This window comes from Ambystoma mexicanum, chromosome 1q, assembly GCF_040938575.1.
Source record: "Ambystoma mexicanum isolate Mex_15411 chromosome 1q, UKY_AmexF1_1, whole genome shotgun sequence".
Classification (NCBI taxonomy): Eukaryota; Metazoa; Chordata; class Amphibia; order Caudata; family Ambystomatidae; genus Ambystoma; species Ambystoma mexicanum.
The window spans coordinates 420,484,015-420,498,050 of NC_090922.1; the positions used below are offsets into that span (position 1 = coordinate 420,484,015).

At 44.4% G+C, this 14,036-nt stretch overlaps 1 protein-coding gene across 4 annotated transcripts in view; it reads left to right on the forward strand.

Moving 5' to 3' along the window:
* The window catches only part of SLC12A4 (solute carrier family 12 member 4), a 1,569,223-nt gene that overhangs the window by 1,186,044 nt on the left and 369,143 nt on the right, over positions 1-14,036 (forward strand). For all 4 annotated transcript variants that reach the window (XM_069639659.1, XM_069639652.1, XM_069639655.1 and 1 more), the window contains exon 15: positions 2,970-3,089. In XM_069639659.1, the coding sequence (XP_069495760.1) occupies positions 2,970-3,089 (120 nt within the window). The remainder of the gene's footprint in view (positions 1-2,969; positions 3,090-14,036) is intronic.

Consider the following 14,036-nt stretch of genomic DNA (forward strand, 5'->3'; position numbering starts at 1 on the left):
CCACATGTTCAGCCAACAATGTGGTCTGTTCCGATGGTTGATCGGTTTACCTGATAGCAAACCTGTAATCTTCTGCTTGAAGATTTTAAAACTTTATTTTTTCCATATATGTTGATATACTTTATACAGCAAAATCAGTCAAGAGCTTGAAGACTCTGGGCTCTGAGGAACAGGATTCAGATCTCACAAACCCAGCACAGCAACCACTGTGCCTCACCAGCAATCCCCCCATCCTGACAAAGCCAATAATGAAGTTCTGGAGTTATGGGTGGACTAGAGTTCAAACTTGAACATTAAATATGGAAATGATGAGCTCTACCAGCCCACCATGTGAAAAAAATGAGGGAGCTCACTTCAACCTTGGCTCAGGCTCACCACATGCCCACAGCTTATAGTTTTGGGACACGGATCATAACAGAGACCAATAATAATTATATTGATTTCTCCTCCACCCCTTGCAGATCTTCAGGGTTGCTGCTCCTTTACTGCTGCTCTTTGCTCCCCCTCACCCCACACTGCGGCCGTTATGTATCGCAGCTGCCATCAGCTGCCCCTCGGGAACAATTTGCAGCTGGGTGTTTGCTGGTTAGAGCAAAGGACCCTCTACTGTGCTGGTGTCGAGCCTTACTGCTTTAACAGCTGATTCAGACACCCTCCTGAACAACTAATCAATCATGATCATCATAGACAATATGGTGACTATATTTTACCTCAACACGCAAGGAGGTGGGTGAGATCAGTAACATTGTGCCCTACCAATGCTAATTTGGGACTGGGCCCTACGGAACAGCATTGTCTTTCAGGCAGGCCATTTGGCTGGGTTAGACAACGTGGAAGCATACACTCTGAGCAGAAAGGGCTGCTCCAACCATGAATGGAAATTCCACTAAGAAGTTCTGGGAGAAATATTTACTGAGACTAGCACCACACAGGTGGATCAATCTGCTACAAAAGCAACCATAGATGTAATGGAAGAACATGTCTGTTTTTGCTTTTCCACCTCCGCCTCTGATGCCCAAGTTTCTTCATAGGTCTCAGAAAGCCAGGAATGATCAGATTCTACTAATAGCTCATCAGTGGTTGAAGAGGCATTGGATCTCATACCTGCTGTCTATGGCATCTGGACCACCTTTCCTTTTCCTGTGCCTTCTGAATCTCTTTCACTAATGAGGGGAGGACAGGGGAGAGCTGTTGCACCCCTCCTCTCACTAGGTTTCCTTGGCACTCTGGTGCCTGAATAGTTTACGCATTGGTGCCTCGGACTGGCAGATGAGAACATGTGCATCCTGGCGGCGTCGAGAAATTGATCCATCAGATCCTAGTATAAAGGGAAAGGGCTGAGGTTCTACCATTGGATACTCAACAAATTAAACCTCCTGCATATGTTGGTTGATATTTTGTCCTTCCTCTCTAGTCTGATGCACTCAGAGATGCAGTTTTCCTCTTGTAGTGCCTACATAGATGCTCTGATGGTGTTTCAAACTAATGATCAAAGGACTATTGCTCTTTACATTCCGATCATAGAGACACTTTCTGGGTCTGTTCAATCTTTTCCTGCCTACATGCAAACCCATTCCGGCTTGGGAACTGAATGTGGTATTGACAGCATTGGCCAACAAACCATTGAAACCCACGTACCTAAAGGAGTTATGGCTTGCTTCTTGGAAAACTGCCTTCGTAGTAAGGTAACATCAGCTCTGATAGTTAGTAAACTGCACACTCTTTTCTCGGAGGAGCCTTACATTTCACAGAGAAAGTGTTGGTTCGAACACAGCCAATTTACCCAAAGGGATTGTTTATTTTCACAACAGCCAAGAGATCTATCGCCCAGTATTTTTTCTGTCCCCCAGACAGAGTCCTGAGGCTCTATTTAGAGAGGACTAGGCCTCAGTGAGCATCTATCGTGCTTTTCACCCCGTTTGGGGGGGCCATAACCAGGCAAAGAATCAACCATCACTCTGTGGATTGTTTTGTGTCACCAATTGTTACGACCTTTAGGGCATACACCTACCAGCAGGTTTGCATGAACATCTGACGAGCAAAAAAGCGCAACAATGGCGTTCCAGAGAGACATGTTAAGTGGGAAGCTATTTGTAAAGCGGCACTTGGGCAGCTCCTACTTGGTACTCTCCCATTAGTCCACTTTCCTCCATTCGACCTAAAACATAGTTTATCCTTCCATTCCTTTTGATGGATAAAGGGACTGAGGGTCCAGAATGTGTGGGGTTGAGGGCATGGCCGTGCTATGCATGTGTAGCTTGCCTCTACTGGCACATTTTAAAAAGGGAAGTGCTCAATTCTGTGCTCCGGCTCCAGTACCTTCTCCACTCCTCATGATCTCCCATAAGTATTGAGGAAAGAGGATTTAGGACTAGGAGTACAGTAGTCGCTATGATCAGTAACATTTCCTCGTTTTACTTTTAAGTATTTAATTTGATTGCTTGTTTCATAATTATGTTTATACTTACCTGGTCCTCTCTTCCTTACACTGCTCTTATTAACTTAACTCCACACCAAGCCTACCTCCGCCGACAGTCTAAGCCTAACTGCTAAGCCACCCAACTATTGAGATTTTGGTCAGAGACTTTAGTGTGCCTTTAGTGTGAAATCTTTTAGGTTGACTTCACAGAACCCCTAAACAGTGTAGGTTTTGAGAACCCCATCTCTTCTTTTTGATGTCATGCTGCTTCTCATCATGCTATGGTCCTGTTCCCTGCCCTGGACGACAACCCCTGGATATGGAGAAAAGGGAACTATGGACTAAGTGAACAGTGGTAACGATGATGGGTAATTGTACTGTAAGTAGGATGAGAATGTTTTGTATTTCACGATAAAGGTGCATGCTTGCGCTAGGCATCCTGTTATCATGATGTGCATCCTTTTATAGATTTTCTAGTTTCTATTATGTTGTTTTGCAGTACGATATACGTATTGGCAAGTTTTCTCATTGCATCTGTTTTTTTTATTAGGGCTCTTTCATTCTTGGGCATGAGCATTTGCCTTGCATTGATGTTCATTTCGTCCTGGTATTATGCACTCGTGGCTATGCTGATAGCAGGAATGATATACAAGTACATAGAATATCAAGGGTAAGTGTGCTTTTTCGTTTGTTTTAAATTATAAAGCGAAGTTTACCGATTTTGTGTCAGTAGGACATGAATGCAATTTCTCCATTGTTTTAATAGGTAGAATACATAGTTAGCCAGATAAAAAGCAGTTTGCTTTTTGTTTGTTTGTTTTAATCACTTGTAATGCGCACCAGACCCGAAGGTAGCCGGGTGCAGCAGTACAGAAAATGCAAAGCTTGAGTTACAGGGTAAGGTCAATGGTTGCATACTATGTACAAAATACAAAATGCAACGTAGCACAGATAGGTGGAAATTGCAATTAACACACAAAATACATGCAAAATGTATACAAAATAGAATAAAGACAATATATATACAGGCACTAGATGGACGTTAGCTCATCGACCAGCTGACGGAGTGAGGCGGTCCATAAGATCAAAGGAGAACAGGATGGTGATGTGTATGTGCTAGGGTTGAGTGAAGATAAATGTGCACCAATCGGTTAATCATTGGCCGACCTCAGCAGGTTGATGTAGTTGGTTCTGAATTTCAGAAAGGGCTGCTCCTCCCGTAGAGCATTTTCCATAATTGGGCCGCTTGAACCTGTTAACTGCTGCCCCCCGCCTTAGATAGCCTGAATCTTGGAATTATGAGGCTATTGGCATTTGAGGTTCTGGTAGGGCGCGTGTGGTTTCTTTTTGTGAATTTGTTAGGGATAGTTCGGTGCGGCATTATTCAGGGCTTTGTGAACCAGGGAAGCTACTTTTAAGTGGATTTTGTTTTGGGTGGACAGACAGTTGTTTTGACGCCTGATCTTTGAAATATGCGATCTTTTAGATACACCGAGGGCAGCTCGTAAGGCATTGTTTTGTAGAATTTGAATACGGTGGGTGATGGATTTATTTGCTCCAATGTAGAGGGCATTACAATAGTCTAGCCTCGAGAGGATTAGTGCTCTCGCTAGGATAAGGCAGTTGTCAGAGAGAAAGTGCTTGCCTGCTCTAATGAGCTAGCTGGTGTAGGCGGTGGCCGAAGCCAATGACTTCACCTGCTTATCGAAAGAGAGGGTGGCATCCAAATAGAAGCCAAGTGTCTTCACGTCTTTAGATACCTTAATGATATTCCCATCAATTTCAAATGAGGTATAGTCCTGGCTAAGTTTTTTAATGTTAGAATGTGTCCCTAGGATGATCAACTCTGTTTTATCATCGTTCAGGCATAGACCGTGGGTTGCCATCCATGCCTGGACGATGATATAAACCTTATTCAACAAGGCCAAATCCTTGTTGGAATCCCCGGAAAGTGGGAGGAGGATCTGGGTATCATCTGCATAGTTAGTGTAGGTGATACCGAGATGGTCCAGATAATCAAAAAGGGGCTTAGTGAATATGTTGTAGAGTCGGGGAGACACACGAGCCTTGAGGAACTCCACACTGGATGGGGATTGGGTCCGCCGCTGCCGATGGGGAGAACACCCTCATGGTCCTGTCACTAAGGAAGGATTCAATCCAAGTTATGGCCTCTCTGGAGAAATGTGTGGCGGAGTCTAAGTGGCTGCAAAGTACCCCATGGTCCACGAGGTCGAACGCTGCTGAGAGGTCCAGCAGCAAGAGGAGAGCCATTTTCCCTTTCTCTTAGTTCATCTATTTGTGCCTTTAGGTCAATGAGGGCAGTCTCAGTGCCATGTGGTGGACGGAATCCTGATTGGCGCTCTCCTAAGAGCTTATGTAGTTCCAGAAAACTTTGGATTTGATTATAGGCAATCTTATCCAGGATTTTAAGCAGGAAAGGGGACTGTCGTAATGGGACGGTAGTTCGTGGGTATAAGAGGGTCTAACGTTTGCTTTTTGAGCAGTGGTAGTACCCAGGATTGTTTTAGATTGGTGGGCACTGTACCGGACGTGAATGAGGAGTTGACAAGTTTGGCAATAAATGTGGAGAGATCCCTAGCAGCATCTTTTATAAGCTGGGCATGGCAGGAATCGCCCTGGCAGTTTGACGGTTTGAGAGAGGATTACTTTCGCCACCTCAAGAATAGATGTTTTAGAGAACATGAACCGTATAGCTGGGTCCTGGGCTTTAGGGGCAAGATCTATGAGGGAGTTGTTGGTCTTAGATGGTTGTGTAAGGGAGGCTTTCTTTTTGGCTATTTTCGTTTGGAGTAAGGACATTTTATTTGATATGGCTTGCTGGATGTCGGAGCACCAAGTTTTATCTTTGGTGCAAATATCCGGAATGGGGATGGGGGACTCTAGTTCCTTGAGGATGGTGAACAGTTCCCTCATGCTTGAATTAGCGTTGGAGATTCGCTTATTGAGAGTTCTGTTTGGCCAAATTTCTTTTTTATATTGGGAGGAGATTTCTGTAAATTTCGTTTTGTGATCTACTGAGGGGGTAAGCCTCCATGCTGTTTCGTAGCTCCTCTTAAGTAGTCGCAGATCCTTAAGTTCAGGGGTAAACCATTTGTTTAGGTGAGATTTAGGTTTACTTTGTCTGAGTTTCCGAGGTGCGATGTTGTCAAGGGTGGTTTACATTATTTTGTTATACTCATTGACTAATGTTTCTGGGTCTAAATGATCCTCTAATCCGTTGAGGATAGGTAGAATGGCCGGGATCACTTTATCTCTGGTGATGCTCTTTTTATTTCTTGTTAGGCAAGGCGGGGCCATGATGGGAGCTGGTGGAGGTGGTCTGGAGGTGGATAATTCAAATGAAAGGAAGAAATGGTCTGTCCAAGGTTGAGGGATAATGGCTTTGATGTTGGCAGTACAGTTGTAGTCCACTAGCCAATCGAGGATTCTTCCTTTGTTATGAGTGGGTTCTAGAGTTTTTTGTGTCATGCCCAGATTGGAGAGGGAATTGGCAATGATAGTGGCATTTTTGTCTGAGGGGTCATTAAATCCCAAATTGAAGTCCCCTAGGACGAGTAATTGGGAGGAGGTTTTAAGGTTGTTGGAGAGTAGGTTGTGGAGATCCTCCTCGAATGTCCCTAGGGGACCAGGTGGTCTGTAGATGAGGTGGATAGTCAATGTTTGGGAGCTTGTTAGTGGAAGTTTAATGGTAAGCGATTTATATGAGTCGGATGCTATTGTAGGTGAGATTCTCATACCTAAGCTATACTTTGCGATGATGGCTATACCGCCACCACGCATATTGGTTCTATCTTGCCTGAGTATAGTAGTCTTCTGGGATGGCTAAGGAAAGTAAGGGTCCTGCTGCGTCGTGCAGCCAGGACTCTGTGATAGCGATAAAGTCTAAGTTATCGAGCACTATCAAATCACAGATGTCAGTAGCATGTGCTGTCAGGGATCTGGCATTTATTAATCCCCCTTTGAGGGGGGGGGTGCTATCGGATGAGACTGTTCAATTTCGGTATGGGTAGGAGGAAGTCTCCTGTTATTGAGATGGGCGGTATTAGTCTTCTGGGTGATGGATCTTTTGTTAGTAGGAGGTAGAGTTCTAATCAAAGGCTCATGGAGTTTTGTGAGTCTAGCTCTAAGCCTGGAATTTCTATAGAGTAAAATACATGGGTTTCTGGGAAACTCGGTCGAGGGACTCAGATCCGGGTATTCCATACTGGTGTTGGTAGAGACGATGGTCATGGTAGAATTATTTATGGGTCTCGAGTACTGTAGGGAAGCTACTGTCCTCTCTATGGTGGAGGATAATTAGAAGTAAGTACAATAGCACGCTGCAAGGTATACTACTCATGATGTAGAACTAAATTCCAGTAAACACAGTGGATTGGGTAGGCAGCTACAGATGGGCAGAAGGTAGCATAGGCTCAGTGAGCTACAATGACAAAGGTTCAAATAGCATGAGCACAGTGGGTTGCAGTAACTAAAATACGCAAAGTCACAATGGGCAGAGATCAGCATAGACAGTGACTAAGTTGCACAAAGGCACAGTGGGCATCGATCAGTATGGGCAATAGTATAGGCAATGACTAGGTTGCACAAAGGCACAGCGGGCATAGATCAGCATAGGCAATGACTAAGTTACACAAGGCACAGTGGGCAGAGATCAGCATAGGCAGTGACTAAGTTGCACAAAGGCACAGTGGGCATCGATCAGTATGGGCAATAGTATAGACAATGACTAAGTTGCTAAACAACATGTAGGTTGGCAAGAATTATATCTTTCAATAGGCGAACAAGTTTGTTTTTAGCAAACTACAAAAAGCGCTTAGTTGACTTCCTGAAGTAGTTGTACTGCTAAGGCTATTTAGAAAATAGGGAACAACCATATTGAAAGGAAAACTGTGGCAACCAAGAAAATGTTAACTTAGCAAAACTTTAATCCTTGCAATATCGGATATTTTTCTTTGTTACATCCAGTCCCCCTTCCAAATCCAGACTCAAGGTATATCCCCTCTTGGAGCAAATGGGATTGAATGTTATTTGCACAGACTATAAGGCGATTTCAAAGAGAACTGCGGGGTGTATGTGGCAACCAGGCTATTCCCTTATACATGCGCTAGGGTCCTGCTGGCTCCCGGCCGGTGCATCACTTCTTTTCCTTCAATGGTACTGGTAATTTCCTTGAAAGACTGTTGCTCTTCCTGCACACTAGTTTTTCTCCTATTTTTTGTTTTCTTAGTGTTCAGTCTCCTATGCGTTTCTCAATTCTATTTGCAGATGTTTGTTTTCACTCGGCTGTGATTACGCAAAGACGGTTGTGTCTGTTTTGCAAAATATACCCACCCCACTTCTCTCTTTCTCTCTTCTTTCTCACCCCAACTTAACTAGAGTGTCCCCATCATAGGCATGATAGACTACATTTTTTTAAACTAAGCTTAGACGACGCAAAAGCAACTTGCTGGATTCAACCTTACCCAGTTGGTTGTTCGTTGAAGGGGGCCACCTCTCAACTCACAATTTGGTGGGTGTGAACGCCATGGAGTTATTCTGCTCACCAGCCAAGCACCTTACCCATCCATAGACATGAATGGGCTATCACCCACCAAAAACAAAAGCCTGTTGGAGACACACAAGGTTTGGGAGGAGTGTCATTGAGCTATCTGTGAGCCAGGATTGTGCAGCTCAAAAATATTTCACTCATGACATTTACTGCAAACAATCCATAATTGATCTCGGCCAGACTGTGTAGTGTACTGCACATGTCAACATGTGGTAAATGTCTCAACCAGCTCAGAATTTACCAACCTCTGACAGTTTGAGTCTTTACTGCAGCATTTTTTTATTGGACTTTTTTTCATACTTTCATCGCAAAACATTAGGGGTACCTGTGACCTGGCACATCTGCTGTTCAAGAGGCAAAACAGGTGTTTAGAAAAATGAACGGCAAAGTACCCTATTATGCCTCCTTCCTTTTGCTGGACTACTGGCCTGGTAATGGCATATTGACAATTTGCCATTACCAAAGTAGCACAAAGCAAATGTAGACTACAAACCGATTCCTCTCACCACAGGCACAGGGAACACAGCCCATGAAAACCAGTCCCCCTCTCTCTCGTTCACTCTCTTGCTCTGGCTTCTTTCTTTTTCTCTCGCCCTCTCTTTACCTCTGTTTCTTTTTTTCACTTTCTCTACTTCTCCAAATCTCTCACTGTCTCTTTCTGTGTGGGTGAGAGTTGTGTAGTCATGTGTGTTTGCTACAGCCAGCTTTGGCACTTTTCTGACAGCTGCATGAATTAGAGGGTGGTGTGCGGGTAGGGATTTCTCCAGGGGGAGGGCTGTGCTTTTTTAACAAAGTAAAATTATTTAACTGTACTAACATTGTAAATCTGTTCTTTTAAATGGTTTACACTTAGTCATAAGCATTTATTTACTTTTCACCCTTCTTCCACAATCTTCTTTTGTCGTAACCTTTGTTCATTTGTCTCTTCTACCTTTATTTCTTCTCACTTCCTCTGTTCCTTCTGCTAATTAATATTAGGAAATATTTTCTTTCTTCACCTTTTCCTCCATAGATTCTATAAAGGTGTAGAAGGAGACTAGCAAGGAGGGGTCATGTTGTGGTTATAAACATTTAGTGCCTGATTCACAGACCATTTCCAATGTGAATCAGGCCCTTTTAGTGTAACTCAAGAAAACCCATCTCTTCCTACTTCTAAGGGGCTTGCCCTGCCTCATCCTAGGAAAACATTGGTGACCTGTCAGAATGTCAGTCGAAATTAAATATTCTCTGTCCTCTGTCAGAAACTAACTAATCTAACCCTAACCCTTTTAGCTAAAGTGAAGTATGAGTTTCCTTCACCAGGAGAATTTCTCCCTTATACTGGCTGCTTCAGTCTTCTAGTAGAAGTAACTCCTCCTATGTCACATCACGGGACCAGGGGAATGAATCCCTTGTCCTGGTGCTTCTACAAAAGTTCTCCACAGTGGTCTTTAAGCACTCTTGAAGAATACCTGAATTAATCATTCATAGCCTTATTTGGCTTCCATTTAACACTGTCTTTGGATGTCTTTTCTAGGGTTCTCTATATCTCTTATATTTCTCCAATGGTTTCTATGTCATAATGAGTGGATTGTCACAAAGTTCACTTTCCATGGCCATTTGTTGGGTCACAGCTATGAGGGAGACAACTCCCAATTCCCCCTGTTTCTACAGAGGTATTTGGTGAATCACTCTGATGAGGAAGATGGCTCCCATTCCACTCTGCTTGGACAGTGGTATATGGTTGACAACTGCCATGAGGGAGATGACAGCCAATGCACTCTGTTTGAGTTGGGCCTCTTCCCGTACCCCATCCGGTCTTCCCGCTGTTCCCGTTGCCTTTGGTACCTCTGGGACACGGTTTTGGTTCTTCAGAGTCAAGGGGGCCCCTCCTTCTCCTTCTTGCGCAGCTCTGTGGCAGGCTGGTGGTCTGTGTGTAATTTCTGGACCCTGCGGTCTAACTTTCTGCAGTTACGCCACCACCAAGTGAGTCGGCTCCCTGCCTGCTCCCAGTACACTCCAGCAACATTCTGTTCTTCTTGTCTCTATGAGGGGTCAGTAATGCGAGGCAGACAACTGCTTGGGATTTTCTCAACATTTTACATTTTATTAATACCAAAAGGTGCTAAGAAAACATAACTAAACCTATTCTAACAGGGATTTCCCTACCTAATCTAGGTTCTAAGGGAAATTCTCCTAGCATACACAAAACTGGCCCTCACACTAAACAACAAAACATACAAAGCAAATAATAACATAAATAAATGATAATCAAATAACCAATGGCTTGGATAACCTTTACCTGTCCCGGGTAGATCCTTTTCCCAGGATTGTCCCAAAGTCACTCTCTCAAAGTGATAAAGAATACAAAGTTTTAAATCCACTGATAACAGTTCTTTATCTGCTTGTTGAAAAGTTCCCCTTTCAATATCAATAAAGAAACGGCACCAGTGGTAATCCTGGATATCCTCTTTCCAGGATGGAGTAGATATAGTTCAAAGGACAACAGTATTGCTCCTGTTTCAACCACTGTCCAAATATTTATAGCCTCTTCAATATAATTTGTCAGGATGCTTCTTCATTTATGTTATTAAAACGTATAAAACGCATTTTCACCCGAAGGCACCGTGGCACTCACCTAACAGATAAAGAATCGGAAGAGCAGCAGACGTTTCCAACAAAAAAGTGTTCCAAGCCTTTGCAGCCACCACAGAAAAGGCACAGCCACCCATGTGAGAAAGTCTCACCCGAGGTATTTGAATCATCAAAGATGATTGGGAGCAAAGAGCTCTAGAAGGCACATACCGGTGGACCTTGGCTTGGCGATAATCAGCACCAAGTTTGTAAAAGGCTCTATGAACGATGCACAGTGACTTGAACAGCACTCGCGTCTCAACGTGAATCCAGTTAAGCTGACGAAGAAGGGGTGACATATGGGCACCGAAAGACGGTCAAAGTACTGCTCAGGCCACTACAAGAAAGAAGTATTGATTGCCATTGAAATCCATGTTATGATCTCAGCTGAGATCTCCTTGAGTAGAGAAAGAGGAATAGGATCAAGAGGTGAAGCAGATTTCAGTTTATCAATAGCAGCAAGAACATCATAATCAGTAAAAGTGGGGAAAGTGGACCAGTTTGCAGTGGACGAAGAGTCAGAAGAGGGATGAGTGGAGAGCGAAGGGTGAGAGCAGGCAGTAGCGATTTTATGACAAATGGAAACAATTTTATCAAAAAAGAACTCTGACAGAGATTCGCAAAACACCTGAGAGGGCACGATCCCAGAATTGACCTTAGCACGAGAGGACAGAGAGTGTGCCAAGTCAAATAGTGCCTTAGGTTGATTGATTGCAGCCTTGTCTTTAGTACTGAAAAAAGATTGTTTGGCAAGAAGGATAGCCTTCTGGTAAGTGCCAGTGGCTTTGCGGAAATGAATTTTATCTGCAACACAGTAGCGACTCTCCACTTTCTTTCTGCCTGCCTGCACAATAATTTATACAATTTCAGTTAATCAGAAAACCACGGCTCAGAAGGGCGGTTTTTCTTTTTTTACAAAGTTTAAGAGGTGAAATGAAGTCAGACACACTGCTAAAGACTGACGACAAGGTCGCCAAAGAGCAATGAATTGTGTCATCACAATGATAGACAATGCGAGCTGCAAGATCTGACCGTGGAACACAGTGCCAGCTACGTTTCAGAATATCCTGTCTCCGAGCAGGGAGAATAGGCTCTGAGAGTAGAATAGAGAAAGGTACCACATAAATGTCGGACCAGATAACGGGAAGGGGGGGACAGTAGACAAAATAATCTCAGGGGCAAAAATAAGATCAAAAGTGTTTCCTAGCTGGCGTGGAGTCGGTAACCTGTTGGGGAAAACCGAGATCTGCCATAGATGCAAGAAAGAGAGGCTGGTTGTTCACTAGCTTTATTGACCGAGAGATTGACGTCGCTAACACTCACAGGGTTGGAATGCTTCAGTTGTAGTTCAGACACAAAAGCAGGATATTGAGTAAAAAAGGTATGATCAAAAGCCGAGGGGGCAATAAATCACCAAATGACCAAAGTAAAACTGGGCAAGATGGAAATGCGGACTAATAAGCTTTCCATCTTGATAGTGTGATCAATCACTATACAAGTGGTTTTAAAGTTTGATTTAAAAATAATAGCGTCCCCCCACCGGATGAATAGAAGGGCAGTCACAGTTAACAATCTCATAATTAGGGTGTAGGGCTTGAATTAGGGAGGGGGCCGAAGTTTTCGTGACACAAAGTGAAGCGGGCTGGGAGACGGCTAGCAAATTGTAGCAATCTTGAACATGTGCAACCAATGAACGAGCGTTCAATAGGAGGCTCTCTAATGAGGTACTTGATTTATGATAACAGTTACCGCTGTGGGCCAATGTTTTAAACCATACTGGCGAAGAGGTTGCAGTAGGTGCAAGGCACAACAAATCACTGTGGGAAATATAGTCCACGGGCACATGTGTGCACTGATTACCTGTATTTTCAGCCCATGGCCCGGTCTGTGCACGAACGAGCACAGACGGGCCAGACTTTGGCGTGACTTCAGCGGATGCTGCTCTTGACTGCTGCCTCTGACCGCTTCCGACCAAGGTCTGAACTTTGTATGCACATGATTGCGCATTAGCCAGGGCCCTTCCTCTCTAATGAGAGGAAAGTGAAAACAGACTTCAAAGCGTATATGTAGGGTAGCCAGGTACCTTCACGCCGTAGACGCCGTTACAAGGAACAAAGTTTGCACTATGCGTGCGTTTAAAACAATGAGCAGAGCAAGGTCTGCACTGCGGCGTCCAGTCACACGCCTTGCACAGTAAGTGTGCTAAAAGCAAGGAGCGGAGCAGCAGACCTCGTACCTGTAGGTGTGTGTTCAGGCGAGGCAGGAAACTCTGCTAAGAAGCAGAAGATCACAACGCCCCTCCACCTCCGAGGAGAGGAAAGTGAAAGTAGACTGCAAAGCATGTTTGTAGGGAAGCCAGGCACCTTCCCGCCGTAGACAGCGTTAAAAGGTGCAAAGTTCGCACAACATGTGCATTTAAAACAATTACCTCTCCTCTCCCTTTCTGCTATTGCCAATGTGAAAGCAGACTCCTTTGCTTCAGTTTTCTACTGCTTCAACAACCTTTAACACAATGTTTTCTGACAATATTATAGACACCCACAGTTCTGTTGGCTCTGCTACAACTTCAGCCTTAATGATTGTTTGGCAATTTAAAGACAAGGCTCTTCGGCCTCCTCAGGTAGGCAAGGCACTCTTCCTTCCTATAACCACAAAAGTGATGGGTGGAAGGTTTTGAATGAATCTGAACCACTGGAATTTCTCTGGGCAACCTTCCACACCACTGTTTTTTATCCTGCCTGCGCCATTGCAAAAGGGGTCCAGCCATATGCAAATCAGTCGGATACTACCACAAATCGTAGCAGCCCATCCCGAACTGCTAGACCAGGTACCCTCTGCATGGAAACACAAGCAACCCCAGACATGTTTCTGCCTTGTTGGGCCTCCTCAGTGAGGTGCAGCTTGTTTCCCTATGGTGCAACGAGACAGGGACCCACGTCTGGGCATACCCTCTCACATAGCGAGACATCCACAAAAGTGATGGGTGAAAGGTTTTGAATTAATCTGAACCACTGGTTCAGGCTGGTGGTAGAACCAAGCCTGATTTGCATATGATTTTTCTCCTTCTGTAATGGCTTGGCAGGCTGAAAAATGATGGTCTGGAGGGTTGCCCAGAGCTGTGCCCGTGCTTATGATTAATTCAAAACCTTCCAGCCATCACTTTTTTGTTTTGCTAAAGTCACCCCAAGTGGGATGGGGATGCCCAGACATGGGTCCTGAGTTTGCCCGGCCTATTAGACCCAAGCTACTCCTCACTGATGACTCCCAACAAGGCTGAAACATGTCTGGGGATGCTTGTAGTCTCGTGCATAAGGGATGTAACCTAGCAGTTCGGACTGGACTGCCCCTTTTGGGGTAGGACCAAGCCTGATTTGCATATGGTTTTTCCCCTTCTGTAATGGCTTGGCAGGCTGAAAAACTATGGTCTGGAGGGTT